This window comes from Mixophyes fleayi, chromosome 2 (assembly GCF_038048845.1).
Source record: "Mixophyes fleayi isolate aMixFle1 chromosome 2, aMixFle1.hap1, whole genome shotgun sequence".
Lineage (NCBI taxonomy): Eukaryota > Metazoa > Chordata > Amphibia > Anura > Limnodynastidae > Mixophyes > Mixophyes fleayi.
This window is the reverse complement of record NC_134403.1, coordinates 151096398-151116541: the sequence shown is the minus strand read 5'-3', so window position 1 is coordinate 151116541 and position 20144 is coordinate 151096398. Positions and strand designations below refer to the sequence as shown.

Sequence of the window (20144 nt, the reverse complement as noted above, 5' to 3'; positions counted from 1 at the left end):
TCTCGGGCGTTTGTGGCGTCCTCAGACATTGAAGATGGTCCTAACCATCCTATATTAGATCCCAAATGTGTGACTCTGGCCACTTCTTCCACCAAGGTGCTACCATTTGGGAGAACCCTCGTGCCTCCATCTCTACGGTGGAAAATATTGTCCTGGTATCATTCCTCATGCTTTTCTGGACATTCGGGTGAACACAAGACCTTAGAAGTCCTTTCTCGAAGCTACTGGTGGCCCTCTATGAGGAGAGATGTCAAAGAATTTGTGGCCGCGTGTGAGGTGTGTTCCCAGTTTAAAACTCCCCGCAGAACACCGGCGGGATTACTACAACCACTACCCATTCCATCCAAACCTTGGACCCATATTAGTATGGACTTTGTCACCGATCTTCCTCCGAGTAAAAAGTGCAATACCATCTGGGTAGTGGTGGATAGATTTTCAAAAATGGCACATTTCGTTCCTTTGACCGGTTTACCTTCCTCATCTACTCTGGCTGACCATTTTATCAAGGAGATCTTCCGAATTCATGGATGTCCATCTGAGATTGTCTCGGATAGAGGAGTGCAATTTGTTTCCAGATTCTGGCGAGCCCTTTTCAAGACCTTGGGTATTCGATTATCACTATCATCCTCCTACCATCCTCAATCAAATGGACAGACCGTGAGAGTCAACCAAGATCTTGAGACTTTCATAAGGATGTTCTCCTCAGCCAACCAAGACAACTGGGTAGATTTACTTCCATGGGCTGAATTCGCCCATAACAACATGTATCACGAATCATCTTCAAAAAGTCCATTCTTTGTGGTATACGGTCACCATCCGTCTTTCCCAGAATTTCCTGCCCTCCCTCCCACCCAAGTTCCTGCAGTGGAGAGTGTATGTCAGAGTTTCAAAAATATCTGGTCTCAGGTTAAATCCTGCCTCAAGAAGACATCTGCCAGATACAAGTGTTTTGCGGATAAAAAGAGACAAGCTATTCCACCACTTAAGATTGGAGACCGCGTATGGCTTTCTACCAAAAATATTCGCTTGAAGGTTCCGTCTATGAAGTTCGCTCCCCGTTTCATTGGTCCATATAGGATCACTCAAGTGATAAATCCGGTGTGCTTCAAACTACTGTTACCTAAGAACCTTCGTATCTACAACGCCTTCCATGTGTCATTACTCAAGCCTCTTATCATCAACCGTTTCTCTGTTCCTCCTTCAGCACCTCGGTCAGTACAAGTTCATCAAGAGGAAGAGTTTGAAATTACCCATATTTTAGATGCTAAAATTTCGCGAGGAGTTCTTCGCTTCCTTGTGCATTGGAAGGGCTTTGGTCCAGAGGAGCGTTCTTGGATCCGCGCAGATGATCTCAATGCTCCAGCTCTTCTAAAAAAATTCTACTCCAAGTATCCAGGCAAACACGGCTCCAAGTGTTCTGTGCCCACCTTTAAAAGGGGGGGTACTGTCACTCACCGGACCGTGAGTGCCTCTGCGCTGGTGCGTGGTTCTCTAGCCTTCCTGCCGGCGCCTGTTCTGAACCGCGGCCGTCCGCCATCTTGATGCACTGCGCATACGCAGCATCCAAGAACTTATGACCTTTGCTTTTAATCTCATTGGTGGATCAGGCGCCTCTCCCTATATAAGGCACCTGTGCTCATTACCTCGTTGCCTGATCTTGAGTCTCATTCCCTGTGAGTCTCTGAAGGTGTCTCCTGTGTCCTGCTGGTGTCTTCAGCTTCCTGCTGATTACCTGTGCTACTCATCGGTGGTTTCCATACCCGCTACTGATTCCTGTATCCTACTGGTGTCCTCAGCTGGCTTCTGGATTACCTGCTCTGCTCATCAGCGGTTCTCATACCCGCTACAGACTCCTGTATCCTGCTCTTGTCCTCAGCTGGCTTCTGATTACCTTCTCTGCTCACCTGCAGTTCCCATACCTGCTACAGCCGTTCAGCGTCCCTGCTGTGCCTGCATATTCTCGTGGACAAACTTCTCTACTCATCAGTGGTATGCTTACTTGTTATTGACTATCAACTGTTACCTTGCATATCCGCTAAGGACAAGCCTCTCTACTCAGCAGCGGTATCCATACCCGCAATAGACTATTTGTTGTTACGCTGCATATCTGTTTGGAACAAGCTTCTCTACTCAGCGGTGATATGCATACTTGTGATTGACTATCAGTTATTATCCCGCATATCCGCTCTGTGCAAGCCTCTCTACTCAGCAGCGGTATACATACCGTTATAGACTATAAGCTGTAAAAGCTGCATATCTGTTTGGAACAAGTTCCTCTGTGCTCTCAGTGTCTTCATACCGTTATTGACTCTTTGCATGCCTCTACTCATCCGCACCTGAACTACTCCTCACTTACTAGCAGTGGTACAACTTGCTGTACGCAGACCACTGACTTCCCCGCTACCTACCTCCACCTGGACAAGTCTTCTCACCATAGCAGTGGTACAACTTGCTGTACGCAGACCACTGACTTCCCTGTAACCTTCCTTCACCTGCTCACGTCCACACTGGTCTCCGTGGTTCAAACCTGCCTTTTCCACTATAGATGCAAGTCGCTGACTCATCTACCAATATAGCTTCAAGTCACTGACTCATTTACCAGTATAGCTGCAAGTCACTGACTATCATCAAATCCATCCTCTCTCCATCTGCTGTTATATACGTTCCACTATTCACCCTGCTGCCAGAGGACCGCTGTGCAAACTCCGCCTCTCTGGTAAGCATAGTCATCTGGTGAAATCCTGGGCAAGACTCCTAGTGCCCGTGACAGAGGTCAGGCACTGATGTTGGACAAGAAGGCCTGGTTCGCGATTTCCGTTCCAGTTCATCCCAAAAATGTTTGATGGGGTTGAGGTCAGGGCTCTGTGCAGGCCAGTCGAATTCTTCCACACCAACCTCATCAAACCATGTCTTTGTATTCCTTGCTTTGTGCACTGGGGCACAGTCATGTTGGAATAGAAAAGGGCCTTCCCAAAACTGTTGCCACAAAGTTGGAAGCATAGCATTGTCCAAAATGGCTTAATGCTGAAGCATTAAGACTGCCCTTCACTGGAGATAAGGGGCCTAGGCCAAACCCTGAAAAACAGCCCCATACCATTATCCCTCCTCCACTAAACTTCACAGTTGGCATCATGCAATCAAGCAGGTAACATTCTCCTGGCATCTGCCAAACCCAGACAAGCCATCTGACTTCCAAACAGAAGCGCGATTCGTCACTCCACAGAACACCTTTCCACTTTTGCACAGTCTAGCGTCGGTGTGCTTTACACCACTTCATCCGATGTTTGGCATTGGTCTTGGTGATGTGAGGCTTGCCTGCAGCTGCTCGGCCATGGAATCCCATTCCATTAAGCTCATGCTGCACAGTTTTTGTGCTTACATTAATGCCAGTGGAAGTTCGGAACTCTTCAGCTATGGAATCAGCAGAGCATTGGCGACTTTTATGCACCATTTGCCTTAGCAGTTGTTGACCCCGCTCTGTGATTTTACGTGGCCTTGGCTGAGTTGCTGTTGTTCCTAAACACTTTCACTTTCTAAAAATATCACAGTTGAATGTGGAATAACCAACAGGGATGAAATTTCACAAACCATCTTATTGCAAAGGTGGCATCCTATCACAGTATCATGCTTTTAGTCACTGAGCTCTTCGGAACGGTCCATTTTGTGTCACAAATGTGTGCAAATGAAGACTGCAGGGCTAGGTGCTTGATTTTATACACCTCAGGCAATGGGTCCGATTGAAACACCTCATTTCAATAATAACAGGTGTGGCCAAATACTTTTGTCCATATAGTGTATATGTAGCATATTTGCCTACTTTTTAACCTCTAGATAGGAGGCCCAAGTAAGCAGTAAGTGCAGGGTTGTGTGGTGATGCAATTTGCATTATAGTGCCACTGCCCCTGAGGTACAATGCTGCAATTTGCATCATCAATCAGTGTGGAGGGACGTGATGACACAGTTTAGGAGGGTGCCCTGTTTTTCAGGCATCTCCCGGACTTTCAGGGAAAATAGACAAGTATGATATGTAGCAAGTGTGTTCTTATGATTTAGAACAGAATCAATTAATGCCGTCTTCCTTTGTAGGTTTCTTTTTCATTAAGGACAGATTTTGTATGGGGTTGATTGGACATATCAGTAGGTGGTTGGGTTGAATCTGCTTTGGAATAATATCTGGTGAACTTTGCTATGCACCTGTCTTATTAGCTTAGTATCAACAATTACAAATGTGCTACACAGGTGTCCTAGATTCCCAGATTTATTTAACCAGACAGTTAAATAAATTAGCAGAAGGAGTATAGCAGCAGATTAGTTTATCTATTACATGTTTCTGTAGTTAAGCCCTCATCATGGCAGATAGTGGTCTTCTGGTGAACAGTCAGGAAGGTCCCACTGTATACACCTCTGTACAGCTAACTATGGCACACTAGAATCTGAACTGTCTTATATCTGAATTATGAACTGGAAACCTAACCACCTACCTAGATTTTTAATGGAACTCATTTTGCACCTTTCAGTTGCACTTTTGTGGGAAAGCTGAATTTTAACTGAACTTTGACCAATGTAATAAAATCAGTCAACCATGCAAAAGTGACACATAATATTATATGATTCAATGTCCCCTAATTCTTATAATTGGGCTAAATCGAGTTGTATTTTAGGAGGAAAGCATTTAAGTTTAAATTAATGAAGGTGATGGTCCTAAAGAGGAAGTAGGTTGGACTCTGCATTGACATTTTTACTGTTTGCACTATGAGCTCTTTTTGCGATAACCACAAACTGCAAAAGCACATTCCCCTTTTATGTGGATGTCTATAGTTATAGATGTACACTGATTAATGCACAAGTTAAACACCCTCTCTGCCATCAATATACAATATGCAGATGATTGGGGAATTATTTTGAAGCATAAGTGGAAAGCATCTTATATAAATAGCTAAGTATCTGCATATTAAAAACATACATTTAGAATCCGGTCAGGGACTACGTGAGGCAGTGATGTGGAGATATATTATTGAAAATCCAGATGAATTTGAGTTCAAAGAAGAGCCAAGGAGAGTTGTTATTTTTGTTGCACTTTAATGCAACACAAAGATCTCTACAACAGACATGTGTTGTGTCACAGGGATTCAAGAGCAATGCTCACAATCTGCTTTTTACATTGCAGCAACACACATGTCGGCCAGCTGTCGCTTTCCTGTCTTCTATAACATTTTTAAAAACCTTTATAATATAACTATTAATGAAATGGATTCCCATAACTGTGGTGAGGTAGGTAGGTTTGATATGTAATTAATTATGAAGAGTCCAGGTCCCATTTAATACCAGAACTGCATCCGTTGGCGAATGTGAAGATGTTGTGGGTAGCAGAAGCAAACTGTAAATAGTAATACAAACATATAATTCAATTTTCAGCTATTTTGTATTCTTATTTTTATCTTGGGTAAGCCTGTTTCCCCCTTTTTGCCAGCGCTAAAGTATTCAGTGTACACTGGATCGTCTATAGCTGCTTCAGCTGCACTGTCCTATGACAGCCCTCTGCTGCTCACTACAGCGACATCGCAGGAGTTCATTTTCAAATGAGAAAGTAGCACATAAAGTCACTTTGAACCCCATGTGCTGCTATCTGGGTGCCAGGAGCCACATAATGACAGCGGGGACAAGCTGCCTGCCGCTTTATAATGAGGCCGCTGCTTCCTCATTTCAAATGGTTGGTGGCTCGCAAGTAGTTTGAGCACAACAAGGCTATAGTAGCTATAGTACAAGTATTGGGAAGCAATTTTCCTTCTGTTTTTCCATTACCCATACTTTGGTTGTAGACTACTTAGGGCTGATACATAATACATATGATATGTTGCATTCTTTATATAATAATATAATATAACATCTAAAACATGGGAAATGTGGAATAGCACTCATGAAAATCCTCAAATTAGAAAGAAACACTTGACTCCGTGCAGCTCCTATCAGAACATTGAAAATGTTTCACTTTCCACAGTCGCTGCCAAACTAAGCTATGTTCTTTGTTTTTGTGCAATAGCTTCAATTAATTCACACAGATGACATCCCAAAAAAGACATGTGCACTGAAATTACCATTATTGACTGAGATATCATAACATTATTTTTAGTTATAGTGTTTTTCTTTAGCTTTTGTTTGCATTAAAATCATACCTAATTCAGTTTTCAAGTGATAAAAATGCTATTTTCCCCCCATCTGATGATCCGGTACTTTATCTTTAGCTGATTATACTTTTGGATTTTAGGTTGCATCCATTCTATTCTATTCTGTATTCGCTTGCGTCTTACTTTATATTGACGTCTTATGTCTATATTTTTAGATGCCCATGATGCAGTGCTAAGATTTAATTCTGCACCAACACACAACTATGAAAAAGATGTTGGAAACAAAACCACCATGCGCATTATAAATTCTCAGGTAAGACTCCTTTTGATATGATTTCCTCTCCTAGTATGATGAGCTATTTTCAAAGTAACTGTGGTGTGACTGATGTCTCTCCTCCATGAATTTGCCATCAATGAATGGGGAGCTAACAGATGAGAACACCACAACCTTTTTGAATTAGGCAACTGTAGTAGTGTGTTGCCATTGGAATCTTTGGTAGGATCTGGGTAGTGCCGGACAGAAGTAGAACTTTGTATTTTATCTTATTTAAGCCAACTCAACCAAAACCTATATTTCATTTTTAGCTTAGGTAAAACACTTCTTTAAGTTGTTGTACGCACTCATACCATCTACATTTATATATAGTAGTGTGCTGCTATATGCTGCTTTTTGATATCCTGTGTCACTGTATAATACTCCCGTGATAACATACAAAAGTGAAGACGTTAATGATGGAGGTTCCACTAGAAATGTGTATTGTAGAAAGGTATTCCGTTAGGTGGGAATTTTTAGCTTAGTGGGTTAATATCAAGTTAGTTGTGGATGCTGTAGTCATATTATGATTTTTTTCACTTTTGTCTAAATTGGTACCAAGCCGGAGGGAATGCACTGCAATTCTCCTATTATCATCACAGACATTGGGCCTGATGCAGCGTGGTCGCACGTTGGGCATAATTTACACTCAAAAAGCTGCATGTAAAAATAGTCCATTTACGCCCAAATAATGAGCTTTTATGCATTTTTAGATCCATGAAGGTCTTTACCAGTAACATGTCTGATTTATGCTAGGCACATATCACAGACACTCATGTCCCACTTGCACCCATGCTTTTATACATTTGTTTTATGAGCAACTAACACATTCATTATTAGGCATCAATAAAACTATGTGCAAACAGCAAATCATAGGAAGTAGTGCTGGAGACTGTCATCATCATCATCTATTTGCAGCTGCCCCTGCTGAACCGCAAATAATACGGCGTTCTCATGCATATGTACGTCTTTTTCTGGTTCTGCATCCTTTCGCAATTGCACATACACGCCCTTACTGTACTTCGCCTAAGTTACAATGTTCCCAACCTGCCTCTCCAGGCACTGGTTGGAGTAACTGGCGGAATTATGCAAATCTGCATGGGCCTAGGTTCTACTCTGCAACAACTCCTTTGTGTAGAAGTATACAGTAATGGAGAACATAATTCAAGAGAAATGCAATTCTAGGAAAATATTTCCTAGAATTGAACAATAAACTTGTTTAGCAAGAACATCCGGGCACCCTGCAGATATCAGTACACCGACAACTTCTTGTTGTAAATCAAATGTACATTTATTGTTTGCATCACAATAAATGGCAGCACTTCTTGTCAGGGTGACACCAGTAAGCAATACCCTTTGCTTACACTTCCTGGTGACCCTAATGCTAACTAAACATTTTTCAGCTCTCTCATAACTGGCCAACTAGTTCAGTGTCAGTCACAAACATAAAATGAACAACTCAGTCTTTTAATCCCCACCCAAACAATGCAGTCCAATCACATACTACAAATCAATAACCCATTTGGTCCACCTCTGTGTTTGTGTGCTATGGGAAAGACTGTGTGGGAATCAACTCTGTATGCAGCTTTCCCCTGCAGACTTCACGGGACCTCACCAGTCCCTATGCAGGAGATCTGTGGCAAATAGGCCTCTTTGCTACATACCCTCCCCTTAGCGTCGCCAACCTTGGTGACGCAGACACATTTCTGTGAAAGAGAGATTCTTTTATAATTTCAAGAGTCCTCTCAACCATGCCTATCAGTAACGGGGACCTAATATTCTTTAAAAATGAGAACACTTCCTAAGCAGCCTGTCGTCTCACGGTTTCCACTCACAGCCCCTTAAGTTTCTAAAAGGACATTTGTGAGCCCCTTTAAATTGTGGGGTAGATTTTCTAGCACATCGCACAAGCCCTACAGAACCTCTTCACTGCTAGGTAGACTCCAGGCCAGTAAAACCTGCGCAGAACATGTTCCCTTGTTCTCCCTTCCCCACCTGAGTGTGTGCTGCTCCCAACACCAAGGGTACATGAACTCTTGGAACAAGTAACTGTTCTACTCTACTCCCCTTCACAGTAGCAATATGAAACAAAACATTTTCTTTCACAATATATATTGGCATACAGCCTGCTGAGTTGACGGGTTCCACAATAGCATCAACATTATTAACCAGTTTAACTTTAAACACATGTTGCAATGTCCCATTATTCCTCTGGTGTCGTGACAAGTTCATCACACTGAGCAACTCTGGATACTTAGACCAGTCTATCCTCTCACCAATAGGTGAGACGGGCACATCTGAGATGCCACCAGCCAATGCCACTTTCATCTGACCAAGCTTGCCAAAATGGTGACAATTTTGTGGCAGTTTTGCCGTGTCTCCCAGAATAGCATTTCGGGGTAGAAAGTCCACACAACCGATCCACATACTGTGACCTCCCCGACAGATCTTTTAGGACTGATCTTCCAACTAGTGACTCAATTGCCGGCATGGCCAGCTGAACTCGCTCACAGCAGACCTCTTTCCAGTTCAGTTTATGGGGGCTAGTGCACCTTTGGTTCAACAACTTCACAGCTGGACCTCGACCATTAGCAGCACCACAAATCATCCCTGGTCGGACAGCGCTGTGAGGGTCCACTGACCAGGCAGCACCATGTGATATCACAGGCTGAACAGTTCTGGGAGTGACCTTGGGCTGAACAGGCTGGGAGTGACCTTGGGCTGAGCCTTAACAAGCTCTTGTGTTAGCGCAGCAATCTCTGTTTTTCTCTGGTGCTGTCTCTTTAAGAGCTTCCACTGCTCTTTCTTTTGCTTCAGACATATTTTTCAGTTTACTTCTCAGGGACTCAGAAACAACTTTTTGGGCTTTTATCTTTTTTACACACTGCTGCTTTGAGTCCCTCAAATCTTTGTGCGCCAGGAGATTTCTTCTCTAAACATCAAGTCCTCTTCATGCGATCATACTCTGCCATGCCTACATAGTCTTCTATGAAAGTTTTCTCCAAACAATCAAACTGTTTCCTGGCCACAGTCTGACGCAGGTAATACCAGGCTTGTGCAGAGAGCATGAGATTTATCACCCTCTTTTCTATCCTGCAAACTACCATGCAATTTATTCTAATTCACCTTGCAGGGAATCAGTTTCAGTCACACATGTTTGCACACTTTCTTTCTGACATTCTTTATTCTTTCCCTAACCCATCTTGGCTGGAGTAAAGAAAAATTATACTGGCAGCAATTACTCTTGGTTTCTATTTGCAGCTTTTAAACATCAAACTTTTCACTTCCACAGGCAATTATCAAAGAAAAGCAGGTGCTTTAGCCTGCAGACAGGTAAACAGCAGACTTCTGTGGACCACACCCAACTCAGTGTATAATCAAAGTGTGGCACTACAATGCCCAGCAATTTTTAAAACCCTTGCTTTCTTCACAGGTAAAACAAACAAACGCTGACCAGTTTCACAGTTATTGCTCCTAACTGTCTCTGCAATTACAGCAATCTTCTCACATTGCAACTGACAGCACTCTCCACTCACCACCCTTTTCTTCTGGAGGCTGGGTGGACAGATGTGTGCTGGCTGTCCTTTACAGATCCCATGATGACACCTATGTAGCAAGAACAGCCTACTTGTGACATGAGCACCCAGCAGATATTAGTACAACGACAAGTTCTTGTAAATCAAACGTACATTTATTGTTTGCATTACAATAAATGGTAACACTTCTTGTCAGGATGACACCAGCAAGCAATACCCTTTGCTTACACCTCCTGGTGACCCTGATGTTAACTAAACTACCCCAGATTTCTCATAACTGGCCAATAAGTTCAGCATCAGTCACAAACGTATAATGAGCAATACAGTCTTTTAACCCCTACTCAAACACTGCAATCCAATCATAGACTACAAATCAATAACACCCATATGGTGCACCTGTGTGTCCGTGTGCTATGGGAAAGACTGTGTGGGAATTAACTCTGTATGCATCGTTCACTTGCAGAATTTCCGGAACCTCATCTGTCACTATGCAGGAGAGCTGTGGTAAATAGGCCTCTTTGCTACACTTGTTTTGTTACATTCACTCTACTTATTCCATGGAAAGCAATTTTGATTAGGTTATACAGACCAAAAATAGTTCTAATTAATAATGTAACATTTTTAGCATTGTGTTGCTAAAACAGTTATAGAAATGCCCCAATGCATTTGTCTAGATCATTTGTTACAATAAAACATTTATGGAAATTAATATTTTGCCAAGTTGCTGTATGTATTCTACACTTTAAGAATTAAAAGAATCACAATTGCTTAAAAATTTGCGTTATGTTCCGGCTTCCGACTGATAGATTCTGTCTCTAATACTGTACTTTTCAGTTTTGCTTCTGGCACTAAGATTTTTCAAGATTTGTGCTTGTGTTTTTGTGGATGTAAAATATTTACTAAAGAAAATCCCCTGATACCGTCGCTTGCTAAAAGCAGACAGAAAGACCAGTTCTCTTTTATCTTGAAAGTACAGTGACCCCCAGTGGTCTATTTATGTAATTATGTGTACTACATTGGTGAAAAATTAGAAGGAATTAAGCCTTAAACTGAACACACAAGCATCAGGATTATTGTTCAGTTTGGCGACATACATAGATGGCATAGCACTGGGGTCATGTCTTCAATTCCGTATATATATATATATATATATATATATATATATATATTTATTTTATATAGAACATATATATATATATATATATATATATATATATATATATATATATATATATATATAGATAGATTCTATATATGTAAAGAAATATATATATATATATATATATATATATATATATATATACATATATATGTAGTGTGTGTGTTCTTTTTCTTTTTCTTTTATCAGTGAAATTCCCTTCTCTGCTTTGCTTCTTTGCTATACCTTTAGGGTTGATGTAGAGATCTGAAAGGATAAATTACTCCATTGGCTCTACCAAAATGTCTGTCTGACTCTTTGATGCAAAATCATCAACTGTATCTTATTGTGAGTGTTACTGCATTGCGGAGTTTGTGTCTGTACATAATATTCTATGTTTAAAGTTAACCTGTATACCAAAATCCCAATGTCTCCTAAGTTGCATTGTAATGTCTGTTATCCAATTAAACTTTGTCAGTTTAAGCAATTATTAAGGTGTCTGACTTTAGCTGTGTGATCTTTTGGGAGGTATAGGAGGCAAAATATAGTTGATTTTATTTTTTTGTGGCTCTTTATCTTGTTGAGGACCTTAATAGTCTCTATATTATAACTTCAAATTTGAGCTTGCCCCAAACAGAAATCATGACTTTATTGACTAAAAAAAAATAGAATTTCGATTACAAAAAATGTCCATTTTGTTTACCATATATTTACTTTTGTCCATGTCGACAGCAAGGACTTTTCAACTACTCCTCAATATAGAGCAACATTTAATCAAAGGGATAACAAGTTGTGGCTAGCTGGACGGAGTTTGACTGCAAGCTTTGGAGTCAGAGACTTAATTAGTTTCAAAATCCTTTCCTTGAAGCCTGTTCAATTTGCTATTAAAATATCTCATTAATTAAATTTTCCTTTTTTTGTCATTAGTTAACACAGAACAACTCTTTGTTACTCCCGCAGTTTATATAAACTGTACTATGATACACAGCTCCCTGCATCTGGCTTTTGGAACGCACAAAATGGCTAGCTTTATTTTCTATCTGTTCTCCTTCTACATATCCTTGCATGCTGCACAGCAAATAAGAATACATGATAATTTACCTAAACCCCTTAACATAAATTTGAATTAATTATAATCTGGGAATTGTTATAATCCCAAACAGAAAGGAAATTTCAATTATGTTAAACTCTAGAGTGATAAATATATTATTTATGAAAAAGGCATTTCCACAGCCAAATGTGCAAGTAAAAAGGGAATTGCGGATTTATGACACCCATGGCTGATGAGAGTGTAATCAGGATTGTTTCCTTTCACACCTAGATGGGAATTAAACATGATTTAATGTAAGTTGACATTAACTAGAAAAAGAATAATTAGAACAGGACTCCACTAATTTTTCATATTTTTCATTAATTTAATAGAACTGTATTTTTTTTAAACCATTACGTTGCTGCTGTATTTAACACCATTAAACAGTTTTAATTTTTTTTTAATTGCAGATTCTTACCAACCCGAACCATCATTTTACAGATAGCTCACTGTACAAAGATGTCACTTTAGTGGCATGGGATCCTTCTCCTTATTATGCTGATCTGCACATGGTAAGATCAGTTTCTTAATCAAAGGTAATGTGGAAAACTTACTTTTAAAGGGAAAGGAAAACCTCAGCCACACTGCAGTATTTTTATCGCAGGAACTTGCCAGAACAGTTATATGAAACTGCAGAGGTTGTGTTTGCCCAGCGATTCAATTAAACTTTGGCTCAAGGTTCATGAAACACTCGGGGGAAAAAAAGCAAAAATGACATCCCTGATCTCAGCACCAGTCCTGATCTCACAGTCAAAATTAAAAAAGTAAAAGGCTTATATGTCTAATGGGACTGGTTTAGAGGAAAAGTGCATTTGCTGGAGAGTGTGCTGCCCCTCCACTACCCCTGTTGGTCCTCTAGTGCCAACTGGTGCAGGGGGAGGTGTTGACATCAGCATCCTGCTGCTGTATGAGCCTATGACCCTAACTGCATTCTATAACTGTTACAACTGCTGCAGCCATAAACCCTGTGTATACTTGCATCACTGCTGTTGTTGGTCCTGTTCTTAAATAAACGAAAAACTTGGTTAAGTTTAACAATGTGTGAACTAACATCACTATCCAACACTGCTGAGACCTTACAAACACCAAAAGGTTCTACCAGTACATTTGCAGTCATGCTCACCAGCTATGATAAAACAGTTCCCATGTACAGTGCACTGTAGCAGCACCGGAGAGAAAAAACAAATGTTAAAAAGTTAGTTAAACTTTGAAAACCCATGGAGAGCTTTCTATGACAAAAAAGCCCTGAACACACATATAGCAAAAAAGCACAAGAAAGAATATTTACCTCTCTAAGAGTTGGTAATTAGAATAGCTATAATATCTGAAATTACAATAACTACCTCAATTAACAATTAAAACACTCAATTATTTTATGTAATTTTTAACTATTCATGTTCTGGAGAAAATCTTTACTTGTGTATAATGAATACAATGGAAAATTAACATTAAACACTGCATATTTCATTCAGTAATGTTTTTTCAATGTTTACATTTTCATTTACAAACCTTCTTCTTAAAAACGCTTAATATTTTGGTGTTAGTTGATCATACCCACGTTTTACTCCAGTTCTTAAAGCTGACATAATATTAAAAATTTCAGTATTTCTTCTTGAATTTAGCATTATTGAAAGAAAAAAAAATCATTGTTAATAGGCTCTTTGGAAATTCCAGCCATATGTGTTTTAGGAAAATGATAGAAAAGCAAAAAAAAATATTTTCTACTCATTTAAGCAATCGGCCTGTTTTTTTTATCTAAATGGGCTGGTTTTCATAATGCTTTTTGAGGTTATATCATCATCATCATCATCATCATTTATTTATATAGCGCCACTAATTCTGCAGCGCTGTACAGAGAACTCACTCACATCAGTCCCTGCCCCATTGGGGCTTACAGTCTAAATTCCCTAATATACACACAGACTAGGGTAAAAATTTTAGCAGCCAATTAACCTACCAGTATGTTTTTGGAGTGTGGGAGGAAACCGGAGCACCCGGAGGAAACTTACCCAAATGCGGGGAGAACATACAAACTCCTCACAGATAAGGCCATGGTCAGGAATTGAACTCATGATCCCAGTGCTGTGAGGCAGAAGTGCTAACCACTTTCCACCGTAACAAAATTATTTAAAATGATGCACTACTGAATCCAAAATCATTCAACAGGGCCACAAAAGAGCATAGAATTGCTCATATGTTATTTCCACCACATCACCTAATTTTCACTATATTATTCTGTTTTCAGAACAATATATGACATCCCTAGCAGAGTTCTAGGTTCAGCCAGCATCCAGAATATTGTCTTTGAAGTATGTATGGGATTTTTACATCTTACCTATTTTTTTTTCTGTCTATGTTTTATATAGTGGTACCACAAACCAGACTATAATCTTTTCCCACCATATGAGGAGCATCGTAAGAAAAATCCAGAGCAACCATTTTACATTCTTCACCCAAAGTTCACATGGGAACTTTGGAAAATAATTCAAGAGAATAGTGATGAGAAGATACAGCCGAACCCCCCATCGTCAGGTTTCATTGGTAGGTGTGATTAGCATATTTATTAATTACAGGACGTGCTTGAATAATGACACAATGTATCTTTTAGCTGTAACCTCAACTACAATGCTTAATGGCCCCTCTTAATTGAAAAATAATTATACCATGCACAATGAAAGCTTTTTACCACAAGCAAGTGCTGAACTATGGTATAAGTGGGAAGAATTCAGCTCGGTATGGGCATCCATTAACATTAAGCAAGGTTACTGTGCCCAAGGGTGTATTAGAAATGCAGTTATTTCCACAGGAGAATATAGATTAGTGTTGTGTTAACACACTTGGCTTATAGAAAAATTATGAGTCATAGCTGCAATGATGCTGGGAAGGACAAAAAGCAAAGCACTCTTGTGTTAGTAAACATAATCGTAGTTGAAAAAGGCAATAAAAAGCACAAACTGTTTTTTTACTTTCCTAATGTACTCTGATCATTATGTTGCCTTTTACAATTCTACTAACTACACCACATGAGTTAGTAGGATCCCTCTAATATTGTCAATCTGTTATACAGCAAGTTGAGTGTATAAAGTTTTTTTATATTGAAACTCATTTCACACATTTATTTTGCTACTGTTTCTATTAGAATTTGCAGTTAATTCAGGTAACTTCAGTGTTGCTTACACACTGACATTCACTGACAAAAGAAACAGCAATATAATAGACGCTTACACATAAAAAAGAACCACTGTACAAAGTGATGGTCACAACTAGTGCCTGGGACCCCGGCACCATCCATCTGGGCCCCTTCTATACGTATCCCCCTCTCCCTCATGGTGACCCTGACTGTTGGTAATGTTGTTGGTCTGTTTTATTAAGAACACAGAGCATTGTGGGACGCTGATACTGAAATATGTAAGATGACTGCTGGTAACACTAACTGTAGTTATAAAAATTAAGGTGAGCATTGTGGGATGCTGATACTGAAATATGTAAGATGACTGCTGGTAACACTAACTGTAGTTATAAAAATTAAGGTGTATTCAGAGAGGATCACCTGTTTACAGAAATAACAGCCCCGCCCTTCCACACTTTTAAAAAACTCTTATTGTCCTTCATTTTTCAGCAGCAGTTTTGGTGGGGCTCCCTAGGATTGTCAAGGTTATTGGTACAGATGAGTGACATTGCAGCAAAATATCATGCAAATCAAGTTAAGCGGTGGAACAGGCAATTTCACTGACGTGCATTGTTCTGGCAATACAATATACAGTTCCCCATTTTACTTCAGGAAACTGCAAAGCTAAACACTGTACTTGTAAATTTAAATCTGGCATGATGGCAGTTCATTTTGTTGTGTGGTTCTTACTGGTGTAAGATTTGGAACAATTACGGCCAAATTCCACCAGCAAAATATGCAAAATTTTGTAGCCAAATGTAAGACATGTAAGATTGTGCGGAACAATTTCAAAATGTTGCACATCTCTAGTTGTTGGTAGACATCTTAGAATGGAAAGTAATATTTTCAGTATGTGGTTACCTGTAGTGATCCATCTCTGCAGGTAATGTGTGGTTACCTCTAGTGCTCCATACCTGCAGATAATGTCTGGTTATGTCTAGTGCTCCGTTTCTGCAGGCAATGTTTGGTTACCTCTTGTGCTCTGTATCTGCAGATAATGTTTGGTTACCTCTAGTGCTCCGTATCTGCAGATAATGTCTGGTTACCTCTAGAGCTCCATATCTGCAGGTAGTGCTGCTTCTAGATCTTGGTCCCTACTGGTACTGGACATGTACCTCTGAGCTAGTCAAGTAACTGCTGTTTAAGGACATGCCATCAATTACCAAGTATATGCAGTATGTTCACATACTGTTTTACAACAAATAAAGGAATATTGGATCTATTTTTTTCAATAAAAATATGTACAGTGTACTTCTCTTAATTTATCATTACTTAGATTAAAATCAAGTTAATGCAGATATACAAATAATTCTAACTGGTTCGCAAACCTTGTCTCACAACTGTACATTTACACACTCACTGTTATACAGTTACACCCATGTTTATTCATATTCTTTTTAGATCTCGCAAAAAGATATGGTTCAACAGAAAACTGACCATGATGTTTTTTTTATTATTATTTACATTTAGAATATGAAAATTGTCTTATTTTTCACGGAAGTTATTTTTAACACAAAACTCACATCCATATTAAGGTACATAAAATTGAATGCAAAAATAAATCATTATCAGTAGGCACAGATAGAGGTGTGACAGAGGCAGCAATTGAAGTGGTACCCTTTTCTCCATAACATACTACATTTGTATTTGTATTTGTGTATTTGTGTCACTTTTCTCATTATTAGATCAGCCAATAAGGTAAAAATTACTAGACTAATTCTTTCTCCAATCCCAACTCCCAAGCATGCACTATAATTGCTAATTTTCTACCATATAAGCTTTACTCTTCCTAAAATGTACATAATGTGTAATATCATATATCAAATAAACAATGTTTAATCCCCTACAAAAAGTCTACTTAATCTTGTTAAACACACATTTGCTAAGTGCACAATACCACAAAGCATCTAGATTTTAATATATCCAGTGGCAATTCTTTTCACTGGGAAGCCTTTTGTACGATCCAGACACATTTGATATGAAGCATATTTGTATGCGTGCAAAACCAATGTAACTCAAACATTAACGTATACAAATGTGATACATAAAAAAGACACCGGTCTCTTGTGTTCAAAAGTGACTTTTACTTTTGCAGGCAGATTGCCATGAAGGATTGCAATCTTGCAAATGGTTGTGCATAGCTTTTGCACCGATGTACTACAAAAACCGGAATACTAAACAAAGAGACTTATTCGCGCAAACAATGTGTCTGTTTGAGTAGTGTTCTGTGTGTATCAGTGCATAAACATCTATACTTCATACATATATCACTTACTTGTACAGTATAAACCACATAAATATTCAAGTACACAATGAAGGACTTGCCAGATATGTTATTCCAAATAACACATGGGGGTAAATGTATCAAGCTGCAAGTTTACAGCGTGTTTGAAAAGTGGAGATGTTGCCTATAGCAACCAATCAGATTCTAGCTATCATTTTGTAGAATGTACTAAATACATGCTAACCAGAATCTGATTGGTTGCTAAAGGCAACATCTCCACTTTTCAAACCCGCCGGAAACTCGCAGCTTGATACATTTACCCCATGGTCTTCATTTCCTCAGTTCAGGTAAAATAAAGTTATCCAATTGCTGAACTAAGAGATAAATCAGTAGTCACAAAACAGAAATTTCTTTTGATTGTGGAGTCGGGTCAGATGTTTCCTTGTCCTGACTCTGTATACACGAAACCTTCTCTGCATTTCCCGGAATCTGTGTAAGTTTTGGGGCTTTCATAGAGCTGTTGAGTTTTTGGTTCAGCTGAACAACAGTTAGATTTGACTGGCATAGGGATTTCCCATCAATCGGAGAAGGATGACAGTGGAAGAGTAAAAGAAAGCATTTGTAGAACTGTGAAAGAGAACAAGAAAACTAGTGTTAGAGTTTCTGAATTCTGGTAATAGGAAAAAAAACATGTCTGATTACATTTACATTCTACTCTTTTGCATGATATTTATGCTTAAAGCCATTGTTAGCATTACAGATATGCATACGTTTTTTGAAATGACATCGCCCATGTGTTACCAAATACATATTCTACTTTTACTAGCACCTGTTTCACAATATAAATATGACACTTTTTATAACTAAATATATTTGAGATATGGCTATGCTGTAGGGGATGTTCAAATTTGTCCACACCATCTTTCATATTTGTAAGCCTATAAGGCAAGTATGGCAATCCAAGTACAATAACTTATAGTCTGACCAACTTGTACATATGATTTACCACTATATATGATTTATTAAATGAATTACAAAGCTCTTAATGCATAAAGGTTATGGTATCTGACTTATTTGTTTTTCAAATGTTATTTTCTCTTATGGTGTAAGAATTCTTCTGAATAATGTCATTTCCTATTGGTTAAACCTGTATTTAAAGTTATGTGGTTCCTAAGCTTTCCTTATCTGAATCTATATAGACTCCATTCTAAAGTGATAGATGAGGGTGGATCAGTGGATATCTCGCCCCACTGACAAAACATGCTGTGGGTTCTGCAAATGACATATTGGATTGCTACTATACAGCTATGTCCACCTGGCAGGTTGATTCCAGCACTATGATACATGCTGCAGGGAGGCCCAGAGGCTGAAAATAGCAATTTGTACAGAAAAGTATGTTTTCTCTAATTTGATCCGTGGATATAGTTTATTTAGATGATAGCAATTAATTTGATACAGTATCGCACAATAAATTCAGTAACTGAAAATCCTTGGATTTGATTTAGATAGTGGAATGGATACAGGTTTGGCTAAAGGACAGGAGACAAAGGGCCTGATTCATTAAGGGAAGTTAAGTAGAAAAAATTGAGTAAGTAGTCTCCTGGACAAATCCATGTTACAATGCAAGGGGTGCAAATTAGTTTTCTATTTTGCACATAAGTTAAATACTGGCTGTTTTTTCATGTAGCACACAAATACTTGATAGCTTATTTGTACACTGAAGTTGATATTTGTGTGCTACATGAAAAACAGGCAATATTTAACTTGTGTGCAAAATAGAAAACTAATTTGCACCCCTTGCATTGCAACATGGTTTTGTCCAGGAGACTACTTACTCAATTTTTTCTACTTAACTTCCCTTAATGAATCAGGCCCAAAGTGATCAGCAATCAGTATTGGGTCTTGTTTTATTTAATGTAATAATTTGCGGTCTTCAAAGGAAGGTATGCTTTTTTGCAGGTGGTACAATTAGTTTTAACAAATATGTAGTGATTTAGAGAAAATAAAGGAATGAACTTAATTTCATACACTAAAATGTTAAATTAATTATGCATACACTTAAATCTGAAAAAATAAATGGTGATGCACTGTCAACAACAACAGAGGAAAGGGAACTTGGTATTATAGTTGTAGATGATATGAAGATAAACAACCAGTGTAGTCATGCAGTGGGAAAACCAGTAGAATAATGTCTTATATAGGAAGAGGTATTAGTGGCAAGAAGAGGGAGATTATATTGTTACTTTATAAATCACTGGTAACTCATAACAAAACTAATCAGCAAAGCTTTAAATAGCTAAACATGTACAGCTTAGAGGATAGAAGGGACATATGTGACATGATAGATTATAAATAAAATATTCAAATATATCAAATAGAATACACTTTGAAATTGAAGAATGAAAGACTGAAAGGTAAAATAAGGAAGCTCAATGGGTAGATCCATGGAATAGTCCTCCAGCACTTGTGCAAGTACAAGTTGCGTCCTTTGCAATCAAGTTCCTGTTAGTTGACTAGTAGATCACGCCGTTCACGTCTAACCCTTTCTT

General features: G+C 38.9%; 2 protein-coding genes across 3 annotated transcripts in view; one reads left to right on the top strand and one right to left on the bottom strand.

The window, feature by feature from the left end:
* Positions 1-20144, top strand: part of ST6GAL2 (ST6 beta-galactoside alpha-2,6-sialyltransferase 2) — a 262639-nt gene that overhangs the window by 229457 nt on the left and 13038 nt on the right. For both annotated transcript variants that reach the window (XM_075200246.1, XM_075200248.1), the window contains 3 exons: positions 6341-6438; positions 12613-12714; positions 14569-14743. In XM_075200246.1, coding sequence (XP_075056347.1) covers positions 6341-6438; positions 12613-12714; positions 14569-14743 — 375 coding nt within the window. The remainder of the gene's footprint in view (positions 1-6340; positions 6439-12612; positions 12715-14568; positions 14744-20144) is intronic.
* The window catches only part of LOC142141607 (parapinopsin-like), a 213749-nt gene continuing 210645 nt past the window's right edge, over positions 17041-20144 (bottom strand). Inside the window, exon 5 of the mRNA XM_075200254.1 lies at positions 17041-18222. Coding sequence (XP_075056355.1) covers positions 17989-18222 — 234 coding nt within the window. The 3' untranslated portion in view covers positions 17041-17988. The remainder of the gene's footprint in view (positions 18223-20144) is intronic.